Source organism: Aquarana catesbeiana, linkage group LG06, assembly GCF_042186555.1.
Source record: "Aquarana catesbeiana isolate 2022-GZ linkage group LG06, ASM4218655v1, whole genome shotgun sequence".
NCBI classification, from domain to species: Eukaryota; Metazoa; Chordata; class Amphibia; order Anura; family Ranidae; genus Aquarana; species Aquarana catesbeiana.
The window spans coordinates 13,626,683-13,648,996 of record NC_133329.1 but is presented as its reverse complement, the minus strand read 5'-3'; the positions used below and the strand labels follow the sequence as shown (position 1 = coordinate 13,648,996).

General features: G+C 45.8%; 1 protein-coding gene across 1 annotated transcript; it reads right to left on the bottom strand.

The window, feature by feature from the left end:
• Positions 1-682: 682 nt before the first annotated feature.
• Positions 683-22,090, bottom strand: LOC141147504 (uncharacterized). The gene is made up of 4 exons (XM_073634737.1): positions 21,684-22,090; positions 14,569-14,692; positions 8,485-8,558; positions 683-2,692 (listed from the first exon to the last, which is right to left on the bottom strand). Exons 1-4 carry the CDS (start codon positions 21,988-21,990, stop codon positions 2,208-2,210), a joined length of 990 nt encoding a protein of 329 aa, XP_073490838.1. The 5' UTR covers positions 21,991-22,090; the 3' UTR covers positions 683-2,207.
• Positions 22,091-22,314: the final 224 nt, after the last annotated feature.

The following is a 22,314-nucleotide window of genomic DNA, read 5'->3' as shown; positions in this document are numbered from 1 at the left end:
GGCGGGCTTTTGGGAAGAAGTCCGCCGGAAAAGTCCGCCGCCGCCCACACACGGGCGGATTGTCCGGCACACTCTGGTCCGCCGGACCAAGTATGCCGGAAAGTCCGACCGTGTGTACGCGGCACTAGCGTGGTTGTCGGTGATGGCTGCAATATAAGCCCTACCCCCCAAATAAGCCCTACCCTGTTTCCCCAAAAATAAGCCCTAACCTGAAAATAAAACCTACAAGGACTTTAACTAGGGCTTATTTGGGGAGTAGGGCTTATATTGCAGCCATCACCGACAATCACGCTAGGTCTTATTTTCGGGGAAACAGGGTATGTGTAAAGTTGTTGTTTGTACCCGTAGTACAGCCCTGAAACAAAAGTGCACATTTTGCTTTTTTATCCTACCTAAAACACACTGACACTGATACCAATAAAAAAAAAAAAACTGTCCAGAAAAATACTGACCTTTGACCCTGACCTTTACCTTTGACCATGATCTTGACCCAAACACTATCCCTGATGCTGACCTACAGAGGATATAAAAAGTCTACACACCCCTGTTAAAATGTCAGGTTTCTGTGATGTAAAAGAAAGGAGACAAAGATGAATAATTTCAGAACTTTTTCCACCTTTTATGTGACCTATAAACTGTACAACAAACTGAAATCTTTTAGGTGGAGGGAAGTAAAAAAAAAAAATAATAATAATAATAATAATATGGTTGAATAAGTGTGCAAACCTTTACACTAATACTTTGCTGAAGCACCTTTTTATTACAGCACTCAGTGTTTTTCGGTATGAGTCTATCAGCATGGCACATCTTGACTTGACAATATTTGCCCCACGCTTCTTTGCAAAAACACTCCAAATCTGTCAGAATGTGAGGACATCTCCTGTGCACAGCCCTCTTCAGATCACCCCACAGATTTTCAATCAGATTCAGGTCTGGGCTCTAGCTGGGCCATTCCAAAACGTTAATCTTCTTCTGGTGAAGCCATTCCTTTGTTGATTTGGATGTGTGCTTTGGGTCATTGTCATGCTGAAAGGTGAAGTTCCTCTTCATGTTCCTGTTCCTCTTCTAGCCTGGGGTTCTCAGTGAGTCCCCGGTCTCTGTACCGGGAGCGCGCACTCTGTACTGGGAGATACGTAAATATGTGGCCCCACGGATAAAAGCCCAGTCCAGTGAGGCTGCATGTTTGCGTACGGTCAACGTGAAGTGGTTGATTGAACAAGCTGAAGTTAGAAGCCGATTGGCTACCACGCACAGTTGCACCAGATTTTGCACCATCCAGTTTTAGTAAATCAATCCCATTGCCACCAAAAGGATATTGCTCACAGATACACAATGATATGAACCTCATAATATGCCCCATGATGGAAGTCAATTTGGGCGTGGGGGGGTGAGGCCCTCGGAACCCCGATTACCTTAGAGAGCTCCCCAGGCCCCTCTTATGTGTAAGTCACCCTGTGTCTATTAGGGGCACAGGGTGACCTGAAAAACCCAGTCGGGCCTGATCTAACCAGACTCACCATACACCCACACTGGACTCAGAATTTCCTTTTACCCCTGAACCAGCCAGGTTGTCTATGTTTAGAACACTAACATTGGACATAAGAGTTTCCTCAAGTAACCTTCCCACTAACAAAGTTGGCTGTGTGCCCAGATGTTGTTTATAGATGTGTTGATAAGTTCAAATGTACCTGTGCCTGATGTTATTGGATGTAAAGTTTACCCCTCCCTGTGTCTCTATGCCAACAAGGAGGGGGGAATTGTCTCCAGAGATATATACTCGTGTTTGTTCTTCAATAAAGTTTTATGCCGTTATTCACCCTACATTATTGTCTCGACAAGTGACTGGGTGGGTTGAAGGATCTTGGACCGTGCTTGGTACTGGGCAAGGGAAGCACATATACGGCGGACATACTCCTCAAGAGTACTGGGTCCGTCACATGCACAAGCTCAGAATTACATTTATTTTGTTATTATTATGTCATTAAAATTGTTCTTAAATAATTGTTGTTACGTACAGTATTTCTCTCGATTATACATAGATTTGATGTATATTTTTCCATATATTTTACACTTTTTTACATTCTTTAGAAAAAAAATTAAAAGTATACAATTTTTTATTTGGAAAATTCCTTTGCTAATTGAAGTAGGCTTTTTTTTTGTCATTTGAAAGAAGTCAATGTACCAAAATAAATCCAGAATTACCACAATTACCGAAAAAGCTTCCACTTTTTTTTCTCTTTCTTTCGAAGTCTCTCTTGCTCAGCTTGCAGTTCCTCCTCCATAGCCTGGTCCTGTCTCTCCCTCTCTTTCTGCCTTTTGATCTCCTCTTCCTCCTCCTCCTCCTCCTTTTTTTTCTCTAATCGTACTCTCTCCAAGGCTCTCTGAACCTCAATCTCCTCCTGTTTGGCTTGCAATTCACACTTGTTTATGTAACTCATTACAAAATTCTTCCTCTCAATGGACTCTTTCACTGGATCCTGTGGTTGATGTTCCACTGCAAACTGAACGTCTTTAATGACTTCATATAGAAACTTCAGCACCTCCTCGTGTCTCCCCCTGGTCTTCACGTGATCTTCACTTGTGCAGTTTTCAAATAAGAAAATTTTATCCACACCCATGTCTCGGAACATCTTCTCTGTATCTGTGACATTCCCACTGCTCTTGTGGGTGAGGACAACGATGGGGCACACACCTGAAAAAAACAAACATAGAGATATGATTTTTTCCCATGTTCATGAAATGTCACAAGGTGTTTGGACATCATGACTGACATGGATTTGAACAACTAGACCACATGATTGATGGGTAAAAACTGTGTGTACATACTTCTTTATTTTTTCACTTTTTGAGATTGAGTAGGGGGTATTATGTACCCCTTATTCATGGGCAGACTGTTATCTGGGTAACCCCCATATTGTTATCAAAACCCCCATGTTATCAAAAAAGCCCCCTGCCCACAGATTCCCACAACTGCCCAGTCAGGGTTGTGGGGGAAGAGGTCCTTGCCCTTTATCAACATAGGAAAAAGGTGCTTTGTCAGGGGGTCCCCCTAGCAAGATAACCCTCCGTATATGGCCAGTTCAGAAGGAGGGGCGCATGCTTGTCACCCCCTTTCCTGGCCTGCTCAGTTGCATGCTCAGATGAGGGTCTGGTATGGGTTTTTTGGAGACCTCCCATTTTTTTGTGTGAAGTTCCTCCTTAAAATATATACCAGACCGGTTATGAATGGTTTTCTTTTTATCTATCCCCAGGCTACTTTGTTTACATGACTGGGAATTCCCAGTAAGATTGATAGCAAATTGTTTAGAATAATGATCATATTTAGATTTGAGTTGTTTTCTATACAATTAAAGTGGTTTTATACCCTCTGGGAAAACTTTCACCTACAGGTAAGCCTAGATTAAGGCTTACCTGTAGGTGCTTGCAATATCTCCTTAACCTACACGGTTTAGGAGATATTTGCAAAAAAGACTGTACTGATGTCTACGGAGCATTCACGCCGTAGACAACGGTGCAGGCGCACTGAGCATGCCGTTAGTGAAGGCGAGCACGCCGTCACTGATGGCTCCCGCGAGCATGCGCCTGAGTGACGTTATCGCTGCTCCGGCCACTCACTCCGGGTATCATGTCAAGTCCCTCCAGGTATCATGGCGCCAACGAAGGAGGTGAACGAGGGTCGCTTCGGGGGCTTTGATCTCAGGTAAGTAATTCATAATGAGCTAGTATGCTATGCATACTAGCTCATTATGCCTTTGTCTTGCAGGGTGCATGTTTTTTTTTTCTTCAGGCTTTACTTCCTCTTTAAGTGTTGCTAAAATTACAATTTTTTAATCTTTATACACGAGAGTACACCCGGTGGGCCTGAAATGAAATGCGTGAACACTGGTCATTTACTTGCGTCCATACAAGCATATCATGTCCTTCAAGAATGTATGTGCGCATGACAATGTGTAGAGACACATGCTCAAGCTACAGCGTACATACACTGTATTTACCGTACTAACAAGTATGGTTGTTATTGGGGTTGTACCAATACAGATGCCGATACTTTCAGGCTCAGTTCTTTTAGCTGTCAGCGGGATTCCCCCACTAACAGCTGAAATGTAAAAAAAAAAAAAAAAGGCCTGGCTATTATCGGTTGGTGAGTAGTGGGGCTGCCACGTTCTTAACAAATGATGACTCTTTCAGCTGTGAATGGGGTTCCCTTGTTGACAGTTGAAGTGTTAAAGAAGTCCCATGAATTGGATCTGTCAAAAAAAAAAACAGCCAGGCAATGTTTATCAACAACGTATCTCAGCCCCTGAAACACTAAGATAAAAAGAAACATTGTTTATTTTTGTATCTTTCTGTTTCTTCATCTACAGATCAAAGGGAAGAGATTTGATCTGCAGATGAAGTCAATTGAACCACTTGCTGACCTTATAACTTACTTTATAACTTACATATACTGCGGCAAAGTGGCTCTGTTGCACAGGATCCTGTACCTAGTACATGATGCTGCACTTCCGGGGTCTAGGGTGAGCATGCACACCACTGGAGGCCCGCTACTTCTGTGATTATACACAGAGGAAGCTGATCTGCTGGTACCATGGACTCGACGCAGGGGCGAAACCAGGGGGAGGCAACGGGGCAATTACCCCCTCCGAGAATGCAGGTGAGTGAGTGGACAGGCAGACGTTGCTGCAGGTGAGAGAGCCGGTGGGCGGCTCCGCGGCTGAGAGTAGGGGCGGCTGAAAGACAGCGGGCAGCTCCGCGGGTGGGCCGGGCGGCTCGGTTGGTGAGCAGCTGTGTGACAGTGTGTGAGTGGGCTGCTGGCCAATCAGGGAGCCCCTCACCGCCCGGCACCCGCCCTTCAGTTCTGCCCTCACTGTGCAGTGTGCAGGCAGCCGCAGCAGCAGAGAGATTACATCATCTCTCTGCAGCTTGACTGGTAATGTGCTGCCTGACCCTGGGACACAGCAAGAGACAATTATAGCAGGCAAGTGACAATCCGCAATGTATGGCATGGGACGTGGCAAGTGACAATCCGCAACGTGTGGCATGGGACGTGGCAAGTGACAATCCGCAATGTGTTGCATGGGACATAGCAAGTGACAATCCGCAACCTGTGGCATGGGATGTGGCAAGTGACAATCTGCAACGTGTGGCATGGGACGTGGCAAGTGACAATCCGCAATGTGTGGCATGGGACATAGCAAGTGACAATCCGTAACCTGTGGCATGGGACGTGGCAAGTGACAATCCGCAACGTGTGGCATGGGACTTGGCAAGTGACAATCCGCAATGTGTGGCATGGGACATAGCAAGTAACAATCCGCAACCTGTGGCATGGGACGTGGCAAGTGACAATCTGCAACGTGTGGCATGGGATGTGGCAAGTGACAATCCGCAACGTATGGCAAGTGACAATCCGCAACGCGTGGCAAGTGAAAATCTGCAATGTGTGGCATGGGACGTGGCAAGTGACAATCTGTAACGTGTGGCATGGGACGTGGCAAGTGACAATCTGCAACATGTGGCAAGTGACAATCTGCAACGTGTGGCATGGGATGTGGCAAGTGACAATCTGCAACGTGTGGCAAGTGACAATCTGCAACGTGTGGCATGGGACGTGGCAAGTGACAATCTGCATCTGGTGACAGGTGAAGTGGCAAGTGACAATCTGCAACGTGTGGCATGGGATGTGGCAAGTGACAATCTGCAACGTGTGGCATGGGACGTGGCAAGTGACAATCCGCAATGTGTGGCATGGGACATAGCAAGTGACAATCCGCAACCTGTGGCATGGGATGTGGCAAGTGACAATCTGCAACATGTGGCATGGGACGTGGCAAGTGACAATCCGCAATGTGTGGCATGGGACATAGCAAGTGACAATCCGTAACCTGTGGCATGGGACGTGGCAAGTGACAATCCGCAACGTGTGGCATGGGACGTGGCAAGTGACAATCCGCAATGTGTGGCATGGGACATAGCAAGTAACAATCCGCAACCTGTGGCATGGGACGTGGCAAGTGACAATCTGCATCGTGTGGCATGGGATGTGGCAAGTGACAATCCGCAACGTATGGCAAGTGACAATCCGCAACGCGTGGCAAGTGAAAATCTGCAATGTGTGGCATGGGACGTGGCAAGTGACAATCTGCAACGTGTGGCATGGGATGTGGCAAGTGACAATCTGCAACGTGTGGCAAGTGACAACCTGCAACGTGTGGCATGGGATGTGGCAAGTGACAATCTGCATCTGGTGACAGGTGAAGTGGCAAGTGACAATCTGCAACGTGTGGCATGGGATGTGGCAAGTGACAATCCGCAACGTGTGGCAAGTGACAATCCGCAACGCGTGGCAAGTGAAAATCTGCAATGTGTGGCATGGGACGTGGCAAGTGACAATCCGCAACATGTGGCATGGGACGTGGCAAGTGACAATCCGCAACGTGTGGCAAGTGACAATCTGCAACGTGTGGCATGGGACGTGGCAAGTAACAATCTGCAACATGTGGCATGGGACGTGGCAAGTGACAATCTGCATCTGGTGACAGGTGAAGTGGCAAGTTACAATCTGCAATGTGTGGCATGGGACGTGGCAAGTGACAATCTGCATCTGGTGACAGGTGAAGTGGCAAGTGACAATCTGCAACGTGTGGCATGGGACGTGGCAAGTGACAATCTGCAATGTGTGGCATGGGACGTGGCAAGTGAAAATCTGCATTTGGTGACAGGTGAAGTGGCAAGTGACAATCCGCAATGTGTGGCAAGTGACACACTTGGGGCTCCCAATGATTCTGCATTATGGTGAGTTGAACCATTTCATTTTTTATAACAATGTAATTATAGTAATAATGAGCTTCAATCATCCTGACACCACAACAACCATGGTGCCGTGATGATTGAAGCGCTAACACCAGCCATTTCATGCCACTTTTTTATTCGCATGTGTCGTGGTTAAGGGTTGTTTAAGGTAATCTCCTGTGGGTGGAGTCAGGCGTTGCATAACTTCCACTGCAATGTCGGGCCTGAATGAGAGACATGAAGAGAAGCTAAACATGGTGGATTTGGTGGAGCTCATGGTAGGTAACTATCTACAGCCTCACTGCCTACTCTAGCACACTGTCTGCTCAAGCTCTGCATATGTACACCACATCACCCAACTTTTTGAGATGGGAATGAGGGACACCTATTAGCAAAAGTGTGTAGGCCTAGGACACACCCCCTGCCACGCCTCCTTAAAGGAGAATTGTACAAAAAAAATGATTAGTTGAACCCACAATTTTATTTTTTTTTACCACTACTATTCTTTTATATTGACTTTTGAAAATTAAAAATGCAGCAATCTAGAAATTGGATGAAAGGTTTAGCACTGGAAAACACTATATATCGTTTTTGAACTATATAGATCAGACCATAATGAGGGACAAATGAGGAGGAAAGAGGGACAGGGGGACCAAATCAGGGACGGTCCCTCCAAATCAGGGACAATCCCTCCAAATCAGGGGCAGTCCCTCAAAATCAGGGACAGTCCCTCCAAATCAGGGACAATCCCTCCAAATCAGGGACAGCCCCTCCAAATCAGGGACGGTACCTCCAAATCAGGGACAATCCCTCAAAATCAGGGACATTGCTCCATATCAGGGACAGTCCCTCCAAATCAGGGACAATCCCTCCAAATCAGGGACAGTCCCTCAAAATCAGGGACATTGCTCCATATCAGGGACAGTAGCTCCAAATCAGGGACAGTCCCTCCAAATCAGGGACAATCCCTCCAAATCGGGGACAGCCCCTCCAAATCAGGGACAGTACCTCCAAATCAGGGACAGTCCCTCCAAATCAGGAACAGTCCCTCCAAATCAAGGACAATCCCTCCAAATCAGAGACATTGCACCAAATCAGGGACAGTACCTCCAAATCAGGGACAGTCCCTCAAAATCAGGGACAGTACCTCCAAATCAGGGACAGTACCTCCAAATCAGGGACAGTCCCTCCAAATCAGGGACAGTACCTCCAAATCAGGGACAGTCCCTCAAAATCAGGGACAGTACCTCCAAATCAGAGACAGTCCCTCCAAATCAGGGACAATCCCTCCAAATCAGGGACAATCCCTCCAAATCAGGGACAGTCCCTCCAAATCAGGGACAGTCCCTCCAAATCAGGGACAATCCCTCCAAATCAGGGACAGTACCTCCAAATCAGGGACAGCCCCTCAAAATCAGGGACAGTACCTCCAAATCAGAGACAGTCCCTCAAAATCAGGGACAATCCCTCCAAATCAGGGACAATCCCTCCAAATCAGGGACAGTCCCTCCAAATCAGGGACAGTCCCTCAAAATCAGGGACAGTCCCTCCAAATCAGGGACAGTTGGGAGCTATGGACTCCGGGAAGATTTTCCCTAAAAAAAAGATGAATCAGCACAAGGGACATATAACATTAAAATAAAAAAAGACCGTTGAATAAAACTCTGCCATGAATTGTAGTTCTAGGCTTACCGGTCAGCCTTCTGGCTGCTTTAAAAACATTCTCCAGTTCATTCATTTCCTCGGGATAAATGGTACGCCTTGCACTAAACAAGAGAGGAGAAGACATTCATTTCTACAGTCACTATGATAGGATATACAGTTGGGTTAGAGAAAAAGAGAAAGAAATAAACAATTTTTTCATACAATGTTGCCTTCTCAAAACATGAATTAAAGTATATGTTTGCAATAAATTAGGAAAGGGTTAAACTCCCTGTAAATTAATTTTTTTTGCTGTCTATGTCCCATTGGTGAGATTATCCTTCATATTCTGTCCTGAGGACATAGGGGGGACTGAGGGGAAAATCTCTCAAAAGTGAGGGGGATTCCCTTTGGATGGCTGTTGTTATTATCCCCATTACATTGGAAGATTTCTCCTCTATTCCTGTTTTGGTGAAAACTGTATATGGATTTGCCATCACTTTCTGCCCTAGTGAGAGTGGTCAATATACGCAGCAGGGGCTCCGACAGCAATAGAGACCAAACATTCAACATCCTGCCCATGCTGTCACCCACAATCAGTATATTCTATTTCTTTCATTTGGAATTTTACGTTGACACCGCTAGCAGTGATAAAGGACATTCATACATAGAATTCAAATCATTCGCTCACTTGGTATGTAGAATCTCCACCCCCCGATGCTGATGTCACGCCGCAGTACGATTCTGGGTCAGCAGCAAGATTACACATATATTCACATATATTCCACATACAGAGTCTTTTACTGCATTGTGGCTTTTATATGTTTGATAATAAACGTACTACACCACGGGATTTCAACAGGGCCGGTGCTACCACTAGGCAAACTAGGCAGCCGCCTAGGGCACCCGGCCACTGGTGTTTCTACTCTCTTCTCTCTGCAGCAAGCAACTAATGCCGCGTACACACGATCGGACTTTCTGGCATACTTGGTCTGGCACACTTTCTGACGGACTTTGTCCGCCAGGTGCGCTGGACTTTAAAACGGACGGACTTGCCCACACACGATCAGACTTTCCGGCGGGCTAAGTCCGCCCGTCTTTCCGACGAACTTTCGCCGGAGTTACGGCGGACTTTCAGAATGAACGGACTTGCCCACACACCACTGTACTTTCCGGCGGGCTAAGTCCGCCCGTCTTTCCGACGAACTTTCGCCGGAGTTACGGCGGACTTTCAGAATGAACGGACTTGCCCACACACCACTGTACTTTCCGACGAACTTTCGCCGGAGTTACAGCGGACTTTCAGAATGAACGGACTTGCCCACACATGGACAAGTCCGTTCATTTTGAACGTGACTCAGGTACAACAGGGCTAGAAAAGGAAGTCAATCTTGCCGCTTTTATCAGCGAGATTGACACCTTGCGAGCCCCGTCGCGGGTCATACCAGGCCCTTAGGTCTAGTATGGATTATAAAGGGTAGCTCCTACGCTGAAAAAACGGCGTGGGGTCCCCCCTACAATCCATACCAGACCCCGATCCGAACACGCAGCCGGCCGGTCAGGAAAGGGGGGTGAGTGCTTTGGGGGAGGGGGCACCCTGCGGGACCCCCCCACCCCAAAGCACCTTGTCCCCATGTTGATGAGGACAAGGGCCTCTTTCCGACAACCCTGGCCATTGGTTGTCGGGGTCTGCGGGCGGGGGGCTTATCAGAATCCGGGAGCCCCCTATAATAAGAGGGCCCCCAGATCCCGGCACCCCACCCTATGTGAATGAGTATGGGGTAGGGAAAAAGTGTCAATAATAAAACACACTACACAGGTTTTTAAAATCATTTATTAAACAGCTCCGGGGGGGGTCTTCTTCTGACTTTGGGGGTCCCTCCGGTTCCTCTTCTCCCGGCGTCCGGTTGGTTCTTCTCCGCTTTCTCCGGCCTCTTCTCCCGGTGTTCCAGTTCTTCGGCCGGCTCCTCCGCTGTCTTCAGGCAGCTCTCTTGCCAGCGGAGGTCCGGACTTCTGGGCTTCTTCCCTCTTCTCTTCTCCAGATGTTGACACTACGCTCTCTCCGGCTGTACTGCTCTCTGAGGGCTCCGTTGTGACTTATATAGGCTGAGACCCCGCCCCCTTATGATGTCACAGTCCCTGGGCATGCTGGGACTGTGACGTTTTAGGGGGCATGGTCACCAGGTGATGTTGACCACGCCCCCTAAACGTCACAGTCCCAGCATGCCCAGGGACTGTGACATCATAAGGGGGTGGGGTCTCAGCCTATATAAGTCACAACGGAGCCCTCAGAGAGCAGTCCAGCCGGAGAGAGCGTCGTGTCCAGTCCAGTCCTGCAGGGCGCCCCCTCCCCCAAAGCACCCACCCCCCCCATGTTGAGGGCATGCGGCCTGGTACGGTTCAGGAGGGGGGGCGCTCACTCGTCCCCACCCCCTTTCCTGACCGGCCGGGCTGCGTGCTCAGATCGGGGTCTGGTATGGATTTCAGGGGGAACCCCACGCCGTTTTTTCGGTGTAGGGGTTTTTCCTTTATAATCCATACCAGACCTAAGGGCCTGGTATGCCCCGCGCTCGCCGCAATAGGAAAATGCAATACCCTGCCCTTGCGTCGTATCTGGTCTATTGGACCAGCATACACACGAGCGGGCTTTCCGTCGGACCAGCACACAGATGAGCGGACTTTACGCCAGAAAGATTTAAAACGTGTTTCAAATCTAGGTCCAGCGGGCTTTTGGGAAAAAGTCCGCCGGAAAAGTCCGCCGGAGCCTACACATGGTCGGATTGTTCGGCTGACTCTGGTCCGCCGGACCAAGTATGCCGGAAAGTCCGACCGTGTGTACGTGGCATAAGTCTCAGCATCAGCAGGCACCTGCCACTCCATTCGCACATAGTGTCTGTGTCCCGACTCCCAAATGAATGGAAGCATACAAACATTCATTGATGGGCACTGGTAGGCTGCATTTGATGGGAGCTGGTAAGGTCTGCATTTGATGGGCGCTGGTGAGGCTGCATTTGATGGGCACTGGTGAGGCTGAATTTGATGGGTGCTGGTGAGGCTGCATTGATGGGCGCTGGTGAGGCTGCATTGATGGGCGCTGGTGAGGCTGCATTTGATGGGCGCTGATGAGGCTGCATTGATGGGCGCTGGTGAGGCTGCATTGATGGGCACTGGTGAGGCTGCATTTTATCGGCGCTGGTGAGGCTGCATTGATGGGCGCTGGTGAGGCTGCATTGATGGGCGTTGGTGAGGCTGCATTGATGGGTGCTGGTGAGGCTGCATTTGATGGGCGCTGGTGAGGCTGCATTTGATGGGCACTTCAGTAAAAAGGTGGGGTCTACGCGGGCAGGGGTGGAGGGGGTGGAGTCTGGGGTGGAGCCAAAATGAAGTTTCGCCTAGGGTGTCAAAAATCAATGCCACAGTGGTTCCTATGAGACCTCTATGTTTGCTGGTGAGGCTGAATTTGATGGGTGCTGGTGAGGCTGCATTGATGGGCGCTGGTGAGGCTGCATTGATGGGCGCTGGTGAGGCTGCATTTGATGGGCGCTGATGAGGCTGCATTGATGGGCGCTGGTGAGGCTGTATTGATGGGCACTGGTGAGGCTGCATTTTATCGGCGCTGGTGAGGCTGCATTGATGGGCACTGGTGAGGCTGCATTGATGGGCGTTGGTGAGGCTGCATTGATGGGTGCTGGTGAGGCTGCATTTGATGGGCGCTGGTGAGGCTGCATTTGATGGGCACTCCAGTAAAAAGGTGGGGTCTACGCGGGCAGGGGTGGAGGGGGTGGAGTCTGGGGTGGAGCCAAAATGAAGTTTCGCCTAGGGTGTCAAAAATCAATGCCACAGTGGTTCCTATGAGACCTCTATGTTTGCTTGGGCATATATGCTGTTGTAGTGTTAGCCATTTGTTTTGGTGAGTTTTGAATTCACTTAATCTTGGTGGCTGGTCACTGGAAGCACCTTCTGAAGAATACAGATACTCCTCGTTTAACAAATTACCTATTTAACGACCACTCAAACTTACAACCAGCTCTCCCCACCCTAACGACCCGCTATACTTAATAGTATTCTACTATTTTTGTTCTGCACTTATGCAAATTAAAACAATGTTATTGAGCTGGAGTTTTGTTTTGAGACCTTTTTTCACAATACAGTACAGTAGTTATGAATACGTAAAATATTGATTACTTGTGGCTCTTCGTTTAACGACCTGGTCGTTGGAACGGTACCTGAAGGACATCCTTAAGTAGATGCAATGACAATTGGCCGACTCCGAGACTTCTATAGGTAGACAGCTATACAGGCGAAGGCCTCCAGCTGGACACCACTTCTGTATAGGTAGGACTGCTGTTTCCTATGGCAATAAATCTTGTAACAGTCACTAACGGTATTTGTATTTAACTATTGACGACACAAATAGTGCTCCTTGCACGCTACAGTCTCTCACTGTAGGTCTTCACTCACTGAGCTCCCAGTCTCTCATTAGACACTCAGACCCAATCGCCACCAGATCCCCTGAGCTCTTCCACTTCCATAACTCAGTATCCTCCTCAAGCATCACCCCCGCTTCCTTGCTGGGTCCCTGGCTTGGCACTCACACATACTCTTCAAGCGTCACCACTGCTGACCCGCTAATTCCCTGGCTTGGCACTCACTGATGCTTCTCAAGCCTCACCTCTGCTGTCCCGCTGGGTCCCTTGTTTGTCACTTGCTGAAGTTTTCCCACCTCTTCACCCCAGCTGATGAGAAGACTGCTCTGGTACTGGCTCCAGCTTACGCACAATAGTCTCTGGTAACAAGGTGGATGGGGCCCTAGTGGCGACAGCTTCCCCTTCTTCCTCTGACCACAGCTGGTTCCCCGTCCGGCTGAACCCTTACTCTCGGTTGGACTCCATTCCTGCAGTCCCAACCCTGTGCTGCTCTCTAGCTTCTGGATAGGCCCTCAGACAGCCTAGCAGCCAGATGTCCCCGGGACAGGCCTCAGGCTTACAGCCTAACGGCCCGGGGCAGCATACCTCACGTCCACCCAGACAGCCGTCCAGGTGGCACAAAACCCTGATCACCTGACTCCACCCAAATAAATAGGCTCTCCCAGCAGGCCAAGGGACTAAAGAAACCCCTGCCAATTGGCTGAGATACCCCATCCATTTGTAACCTGACCTTGCTAAGCCCTTGTCTATTTAATGTCACCAGCATAATGCCACCTAGCGACAGAAGAGAGAAGCAAGTCCAGAACTAGAGAGGAATCGGTGGATCTACTAACAATTAACCAGGGCAACTACTGCCTGGCAAACTAAATTTACTTAGCAACCTTGCCTAAACACCACAGGGTGCTACAGAAGAAATACAGACAGTCCTCATATAGACAACCTCCATTTTTGTAATTGTACGTTCACTATCCTGTTATATGAGTTGTGCAATGTGTCTGGGCAGTCCAGTGGTTATCACATTCTGACCACTACAAGTTGATACAACAAAAAGAAAAAATTGGGCATAAACCAGCCCAATGGACAGTAGTAAGTATAAAAAATATATTTTATTTATAACAAAATATTTTACAGAAGAGAAAAAAAAAGAGATAAAGGGTTAAAAGCATATGATACACTCTATACACAATACAAGACAAGATTGAACATGCATAGTATACATAGTAGTGAGCCCCTGTGCGTCAACGCGTTTCGCTGTCTAGCTTCATCAGGACGCACACAGGGATTTTTGAAGAAAACAGGTCTCACTATCTTGCAAAGGAGTCCATGGAAGATAATCTCACCCGTTGAGCCTCAAGTATTATCCTATAAAGTATCTCAGGTACTTAGGTGTTCATAACAGAAAGCCAGTGGCTCAAAGTGCCAAATAGCACCTTTGTTGACAATATTAGCAGGTGGGGAAACTCAATGAGACAAAAATAGGATTAGAAGAGGAAGGGGGGGTGGTGATATGGACTTGGACAATAGAAGACATATTGGGTCAGGTTCATTAGTCCCTCAAAGCCATCATAGCTAGGAGTCCGTCCAGCATACCCACCAAAGAACCGCCTACGCACCACACCTTGGAAAGTAAGGCTTTCTAAAGTTTTGGAAGCAGATATCCTATTTTTATTTTAACTAAAAAACAAGAATAGAGGAGTCTCTGACTTACCTGTGCACATAGACCGGGACTATGAAATCCGAGTATTTCACTAATTTCTCTGACTTTAAAATTCTGTTAACAAGTTTGAATCCCTTGGTCCATTCCACTGCTTGCCCCAGCGGGAGCAGATTACCTGGAAGGGTAAGGCCTCTTGAGAACTAGCTATAAAAGAATGTCCTAAAAAAAAATTCTAATGAACAAATTAATTGAAATCATTGATTAGCAAATCAGGTTCAACTTACTTTTCAGCGCAACCTATTTTTTTGCTAATCCAAAAAACTAAAAATAAAGAAACTAGATTTTTGAATAAAATTATTTCATGAACATTTGTGATGGTCACTACTGGCTCTATTATAGAACTGCCCTCACTTCCCTCCAATGAGTGTTCTATTGTCTATATTGAGTGTAGGTGTTTGATACTTGAAGTGCTTTATGCCGTGTACACACGGTCAGACTTTTCGGCCGGACTGGTCCGACGGAACAAATCAGTCGGACAATCCGACCGTGTGTGGGCTTCATCGGACCTTCAGCTGACTTTTTATGTCGAAAATCAGACGGACTTTAGATTTGGAACATGTTTCAAATCTTTCCGACAGACTCGAGTCCGGTCGAGAAATCCGCTCGTCTGTATGCTAGTCCGACAAACAAAAAAGGACGCTAGGGCCGCTATTGGCTACTGGCTATCAACTTCCTTATTCTAGTCCCTTCGTACGTCATCACGTTCATACCAATGGACTTTCGAACGCTCTTTAGTCCGTTCGTGTGTGGGCAAATCCGGTCGTCCGAAAGTCCGTCATAACTCCATCGAAAGTCCGTCGGAAAGACCATCGGATGTTTGATGCTGAAAAGTCCGCCCGTGTGTACACGGCTTGAGACAACACATGCGAAAAAGGTCAAGAAATATCACCTTAGAAAATGTAAAGGTGGGGAGGGGAGATATTTTACTGTTGTTTGATGGACATAGCGCATAGCTTGATTTCAGCAAAGCATCTTTTAACCACTCGACCTCCGAAAGATTTACCCCCCTTCCTGACCAGGCCATTTTTCATTATACAGCACTGCGTCGCTTTAACTGACGATTGCGGTCGTGTGACGCTGTACCCAAACAAAATTGACGTTCTTTTTTTTTCCCACAAATGGAGCTTTCTTTTAGTAGTATTTGATCACCGCTGCGTTTTTTTTTTTTTTGCGCTATAAACAAAAAAAGACCAACAATTTAGAAAAAAATAAATACATTTTTTTTTTACTTTCTGCTATAATACATATCCAAAAAAAACAAAAACAAAAACAAAAAATGTATTCATAAATTGAGGCCAATATATACTCTTCCACATGTTTTTGGTTAAAGAAAAAATGCAATAAGCCTATATTGATTGATTTGCGCAAAAGTTATCATGTCTACAAAATAGGGGATAGAGATGGCATTTTTATTTTTTTAAATTTATTTTTTACTAATATTGGCAGTGATCTGGGATTTTTAGCGGGACTGCGACATTGTGGCGGACAAATCTGACACTAAATGACACTTTGCGGGGACCAGTGACACCAATACAGTCTGCTAAAATGCACTGTCACTGTATAAATGACACTGGCAGGGAAGGGGTTAACGCTAGGTGTGATCAAAGTGTTAAGTGTGCTCCTAGGGAGGTGCTTTCTAACTGTGTGGGGGATGGATGCACTGGAGCAAAGCAGAGATTGTGATCCAGCTCTCTCCTTTCCTCCCTGACAGATCAGCGGTTTGCCTTGTTTACATCGGCACACCGCTGATCCGTCTCTCCACAGATCGATCGGCGGGTTGTGGCTGCTGATTGTCCACTCACAGGTGCCGCGGCTCGATGTGTCCCAACACACTCCAATGCAACAGTAATAAGGAGAGCCGGCAAAACTGTAATCCTTGAAGTGTCTTTTATTGGTACATCAGAGTGACAATAAAACAATAAAACTGACGCGTTTCGGCAATAGCCAATAGCTATTGACGAAACGCGTCAGCTTTATTGTTTTATTGTCACTCTGATGTACCAATAAAAGACACTTCAAGGATTACAGTTTTGTTGGCTCTTCTTATTACTGTACCTGATTTTGCGCAGTCGGGCCGCCCTGCTGCAGTAAATGTATGTGCAGCAGTGTGGAATCGGTTAACTGACAATTGCATAGTCATGCGACGTTGTACCCAAATAAAATTGTCCTTTTTTTCTCCACAAATAGAGCTTTCTTTAAGTGGTATTTGATCCCCCTCTGGGGTTTTTATTTTTTGTGCTATAAACAAAAAAAGAGCGACAATTTAAAAAAACAAACAAAATCAATATTTGTTTTAGTTTCTAGCTATAAAACTATAAGAACTATAGCTATAAAAAAACTATAAAAGCTATAGCTATAAAACCAATCCAATAAAAATAAAATCACATTTATAAAATTGAATTTCTTTATAAAATTTAGGCCAATATGTATTCTGCTAGATATTGTTGGTAAAAAAAATCCCAATAAGCGTATATTGATTGGTTTGCGCAAAAGTTATGGTGTCTACGAACTATTGGGATAGATTTTGGAATTTTTATTTATTTTGTTTTTATACTAGTAATAGATGATCGGGTGATCAGCGACTTATAGCGGAACTGCAATATTGCGGCGAACGTTCTGACATACACTTTTTGACACTTTGTGGGAACCAGTGACACTAATAGCTAGCGATCAGTGCTAAAAAATATGCACTGTTACTGTACTAATGACACTGGCAGGGAAGGGGTTAAACATCTGGGGCAATCAAAGGGTTAAATGTGTGCCTAGCTAGTGTTTGTGTTTATTGTATGGTGCTTTTACTAAGGGATGTGATGGGTTTTAGTCCCTGCATTGCATCCTCCCATTTTTTTGTTTTACTTTCACATATGTTTATTCACCTGATTGTATGATTATTACAATGATTTTATGCACTCTCTAATGATGGCATAACACAATGTTAGTTTGAATGGTTTATATTACATATGGGAATATACCATGAGGGTAGCTATCACATATATATATATATATTGGAACAGGTGCATCCGTGCTACTACCTCCTGTGCAATGCCTCAAGAACACAGCACTCAGCCTGTGAAGTCTCTGTAAACCTCCATATAGTCCATGAAAAAAAAAAAGGAAAAAAGCTGGTGCTATGAAAGTCAGCTAAAACATTGTTTTATTATTGCATGTGAATGGCAGTCAAAAAGAAATCCAACGCGTTTCGGCCGTCAGGAGCCATGATTAAGCACTTAAGGACTGAGCCTCTTTTTTACACTTGTTGTTTACAAGTTAAAATCATTCTTTTGCTAGAAAATTACAAACATTATATATATATATTTATATTTATTTTTTATTCTAACACCCTAGAGAATAAAATGGCAGTTGTTGCAATACTTTCTGTCACACCATATTTGCGCAGCGGTCTTACAACCGCACTTTTTTGGGGGGAAAAATACAATTTTTTGAATTAAAAAATAATACAACAGTAAAGTTAGTCCAAATTTTTTATATGGTGAAAGATGATGTTACGCTGAGTAAATTCATACCCAACATGTCACGCTTCAAAATTGCGCCTGCTCGTGGAATGGCGACAAGCTTTTACCCTCCATAGGCGATGTTTAAAAGTTTCTACAGGTTACCAGTTTTGAGTCACAGAGGAGGTCTAGGGCTAGAATTATTGCTCTCGCTCTAACCATCACGGTGATACCTCACATGTGTGGTTTGAACAGTTTTCATATGCGGGCACTACTCACGTATGCGCTCGCTTCTGCGAGCGAGCCCGTCGGGATGGGGCGCTTCAAAAAATTATTGTTGTTTTTTTCTTATTAATTTGACTTTACATTTTTTTTTATTTTGACACTGTCTTTAAAAAAAAAAAAAATTGGGTCACTTTTATTCCTATTACAAGGAATGTAAACATCCCTTGTAATAGAAAAAAAGCATGACAGGACCTCTTAAATATGAGATCTGGGGGGTCAAAAAGACTTCACATCTCATATTTACACTAAAATGCAATAAAAAAAATGTCACTTGAAAAAATAAATTAAAAAATTCTCCTTTAAGAGCTATGGGTGAAAGTGACGTTTGACGTCGCTTCCACCCTCCCATGCTATGGAGCCGAGCGGGGGCCATCTTCCCCTTAGTCGGCAGCCAGGCATCCACGAGAGAGGACGTGATCGCCTCCGCCACTACCGGCAGTTCTGGTAAGCCGCAGAGATGACCGGAGCGTAGCGGGAGGGGGGTGGTCACCTCTCCCGCCGCCGATAAAAGTGATCTTGTGGCGAATCCGCCGCAGAGACCACTTTTATACTAAAGAGAAATGCACGCCGTTCCTGAAAATACCGGGGTTATGGAAGCTAGCTGCTGCTATAACCCCGGTATTTAGCATCAAAGTACCAACGTACAGGTACGGCGATTTGCGTGGAGTGGTTAAGGCCTGACGGCCGAAATGCGTTAGGATTTCTCTTTGACTGCCGTTCACATGCAATAATAAAACAATGTTTTAGCTGACTTTCATAGCACCAGCCTTTCTCCTTTTTTTTGCATGGGAAAATATATATATATTGTCATGTTAGATTATGATACAATTATTTGTATGGAGGCACTTTTGCAAACAAATTTTTTTTAGTAATTGTGTAAATATGCTTGAGAGAAACGTAGATCTATGATCAGAAAAAAACAAACAAAATAATGAATAAATTAAAAAAAATGGGCATATTCAATAGAATGCTTGTTTTTGTTTTTCTGCCATTGCTCTTCTATGATTCAATTTTTTTTATAAATGTAAGATTAAAATACATTTCAATTTTATAATTTACCATTTAGGCAACACTTTGTCCTGTTGCCTAAAAAATCTTGAATAACCATAATTTGCTGAAACTATGGCAAAAAAAACACCCAATGCCATTTTGGTAACAATTCCTTAAAGTGGTTGTAAACCTCAGACATGAAATATCTGAAAAGCTTATCCCTCTATAGTGTGTACTTGTCTTAATCCAGAGTGTCATTTCTGTCTGCTGCCTCCTTCCTCTGCTATCAGTATGAGTCACTTCTTACAAGTTTTCCTGACACCATGAGAAAAGTGGTGACAGGGGAGGGGCCTCCAGCAGATTGACAGTCTCAGCTCTGTTCCTGTGTGCTGTGTGAAAGGGGAGGGGGTTGTCTTCCCTCCAATCAGCTCTCAGAGCTCTCCTCACTGAGCTCTGCATAGTGTAACTTCAGCTCGATGCACCCTTTTTTCTTAACTCTCAGACAAGCGTTATCAATTCAGCACTTAGAATGGATGTAAAGAAGAGAAGACTGCAGATAAACAGGTACAACTTATGTAGGAGACTTTGTTTCATCTCTGTGTATCACCTGAGACCAGTCACTTCAATGAGAGAGTACAACCACATTAACTAGAAGCCATCCAAAGGGTAATTGACCATCAAGAAAGCTTCTCTATTGACATTAATGCAGATGGAAATTTGAATAAATTAAATTTGAACTCTTTTTATTTAGATTAAAATAGAATTTGAATTTGAATCTCGGCACTACATAACATCTTCTCTGCACTCAGCATCTCAGGTAAAATACATGCCACAGATCCCCTTACGGTGGACTTTTAGCAATATAGGTTACTATAGATTACTAAAAACTAAACTTCATTATCTTTAGGTTCCCCCTTTTATGACCGCACCAGGGGCGGCCCGTCCATTAAGGGCGCACGGGAGCCCCCCCCGTCCATTGCCACCCCCATGTGTCCATCCCCCTTCGGGACACCGGCACATGGACTCCAATACAGAGGGGCTGTTTGTTTGAAACCCCGATTAGAGCCAGAGGCTCTGATAGGCTTCAATATAGGGTGGGCTCGGGGCGCAGAGAGTGCACTCCCCCTTCTATGACCGCACCAGGGGCAGCCCGTCCATTAAGGGCACACGGGCGCCTCCCCCCCCTGTCCATTGCCACCACCCCATGCGTCCAGCCCCCTCCGGGACACCGGCACATGGACTCCAATACAGAGGGTCTGTTTGTTTGAAACCCCGATTAGAGCCAGAGGCTCTGATAGGCTTCAATATAGGGTGGGCTCGGGGAGCAGGGAGCGCGCTCTGATCCCACCCAGGTGTGTTACAACAGCGAATGTATATTCACTGTTGTAACACTGATCCTCCTCCCAGCCGATCAGGAAGCTGGTTTTGACACCGGTCATCCGATTGTCTAAAAGGACAAGCGATCCTATTGGACGCCTAGGTGGAGATAGGGAGGAGCTGGAAGCCGCCATGGAGGAGAGGACACTCCTTGAGTCCCGCTTCCTGATTAGCCGGAGGAGGATCAGTGTTTCACTAGGGAATATTGATTTGCTATTGTAACACACCTGGGTGGGCTCATAGTGCAATGTTCTGTGCCCCGAGCCCACCCTATTTTGAAGCCTATTAGAGGTGCTTCAAACCCCCCCCCATGGAATTCATGCATCTGGCATCCTCCTCCCAGCTAATCAGGAAGCCAGTTTTGACACCGGTCACGCAATTGTCTGAAAGGACAAGCGATCCTATGGACGCCTAGGTGGAGATAGGGAGGAGCTGGAAGCCGCCATGGAGGAGAGGACACAGAGCCGTTGCACCACGCTGCCTTCCACCCGCCGAAGATGGGGTAAGTGCTGTACTGACAAGCAAACAGTGGGGGGGTGCCACTCTGGGGGGGGGGTTGTGAGGGTTTATGGGTGGTTGTGTGCTGCCCCCCCCAAAAAAAACCACCAGCCGCTACTGGACCACACTCAAGGTAGCATGTTGATATCTAATAATTGGATCAATACTAATAGTGGTGCCAAATTATCAAAGGTGATTACAGAATGAACAAGCCATTTACTGAAAGATTTCAGTAACACTCATACTTACAGATGTCTATTTGTTTTTTTTTAGGCTTTAGGCTTCTAGCTTGAGTATTACTGATAGAAAATACTTTGAAACTGAGTTTATTAGAGGTGTAAGCAATCAATTACATGTGGACCGTGGACCGTGTATCGTGACTGTTTCTATCAGTCACGGTACAGCTTCACAGGAAATAAACTAGCAGCCCTCAGTATTTGTAATTCAACTATTCAAGTCTTCAGTTCCACAGACATTGAAAGCATCGAGATCATTCCCACTTACCGAGCTGAGCGTAGATCTCTCCAATCTCATAGGAGTCCATAGTTGACAGTCCTCGATTATCCACCAGTGTGATGTTGTTTGTGAGTTTATGTTCTATTCTCTCCCATGTAAAATTTCTTTCTGCTTTTGCCCAGCTCTGATATTCACCATCTTGCCAGATATATACACAGGTGTTAATGAATGAGGACATTCCATGTCCCAGCCACCCGAACAGCTGGATGAGGATTCTGTTGAAGCCCTGGTTGCCCCCTTTACATCTATCAAAGCTAAAATTATTGATGGCATGTCTGAGCTCATCCATATCCATGTCTACCTCCCGGAATGATATCCTTTTTCTCTCTGCAGCAGAAGGAAATCCCAATGTTCTTACTAGTTTGTGGCTTTCCAATCTGAGCAAAGAGCTTTCTGTTAATTTTTAACTGTATTTACAGCACTTTCCTTCCTCATTGCCTGACGTCAAAAGTACAAACATTCAAATCTTTAACATAATGAAAAATGGTGCTGCGTGCTGCCAAAGTGGTATATAAAATACAGCGACCTTATTTAAATAGACCTCTAAACGGCTGCAAATACAAATTGTGTTCCCACAATGATAAGTGCTGATTGAAAAAGGTGTATATCTGCGCTGCTT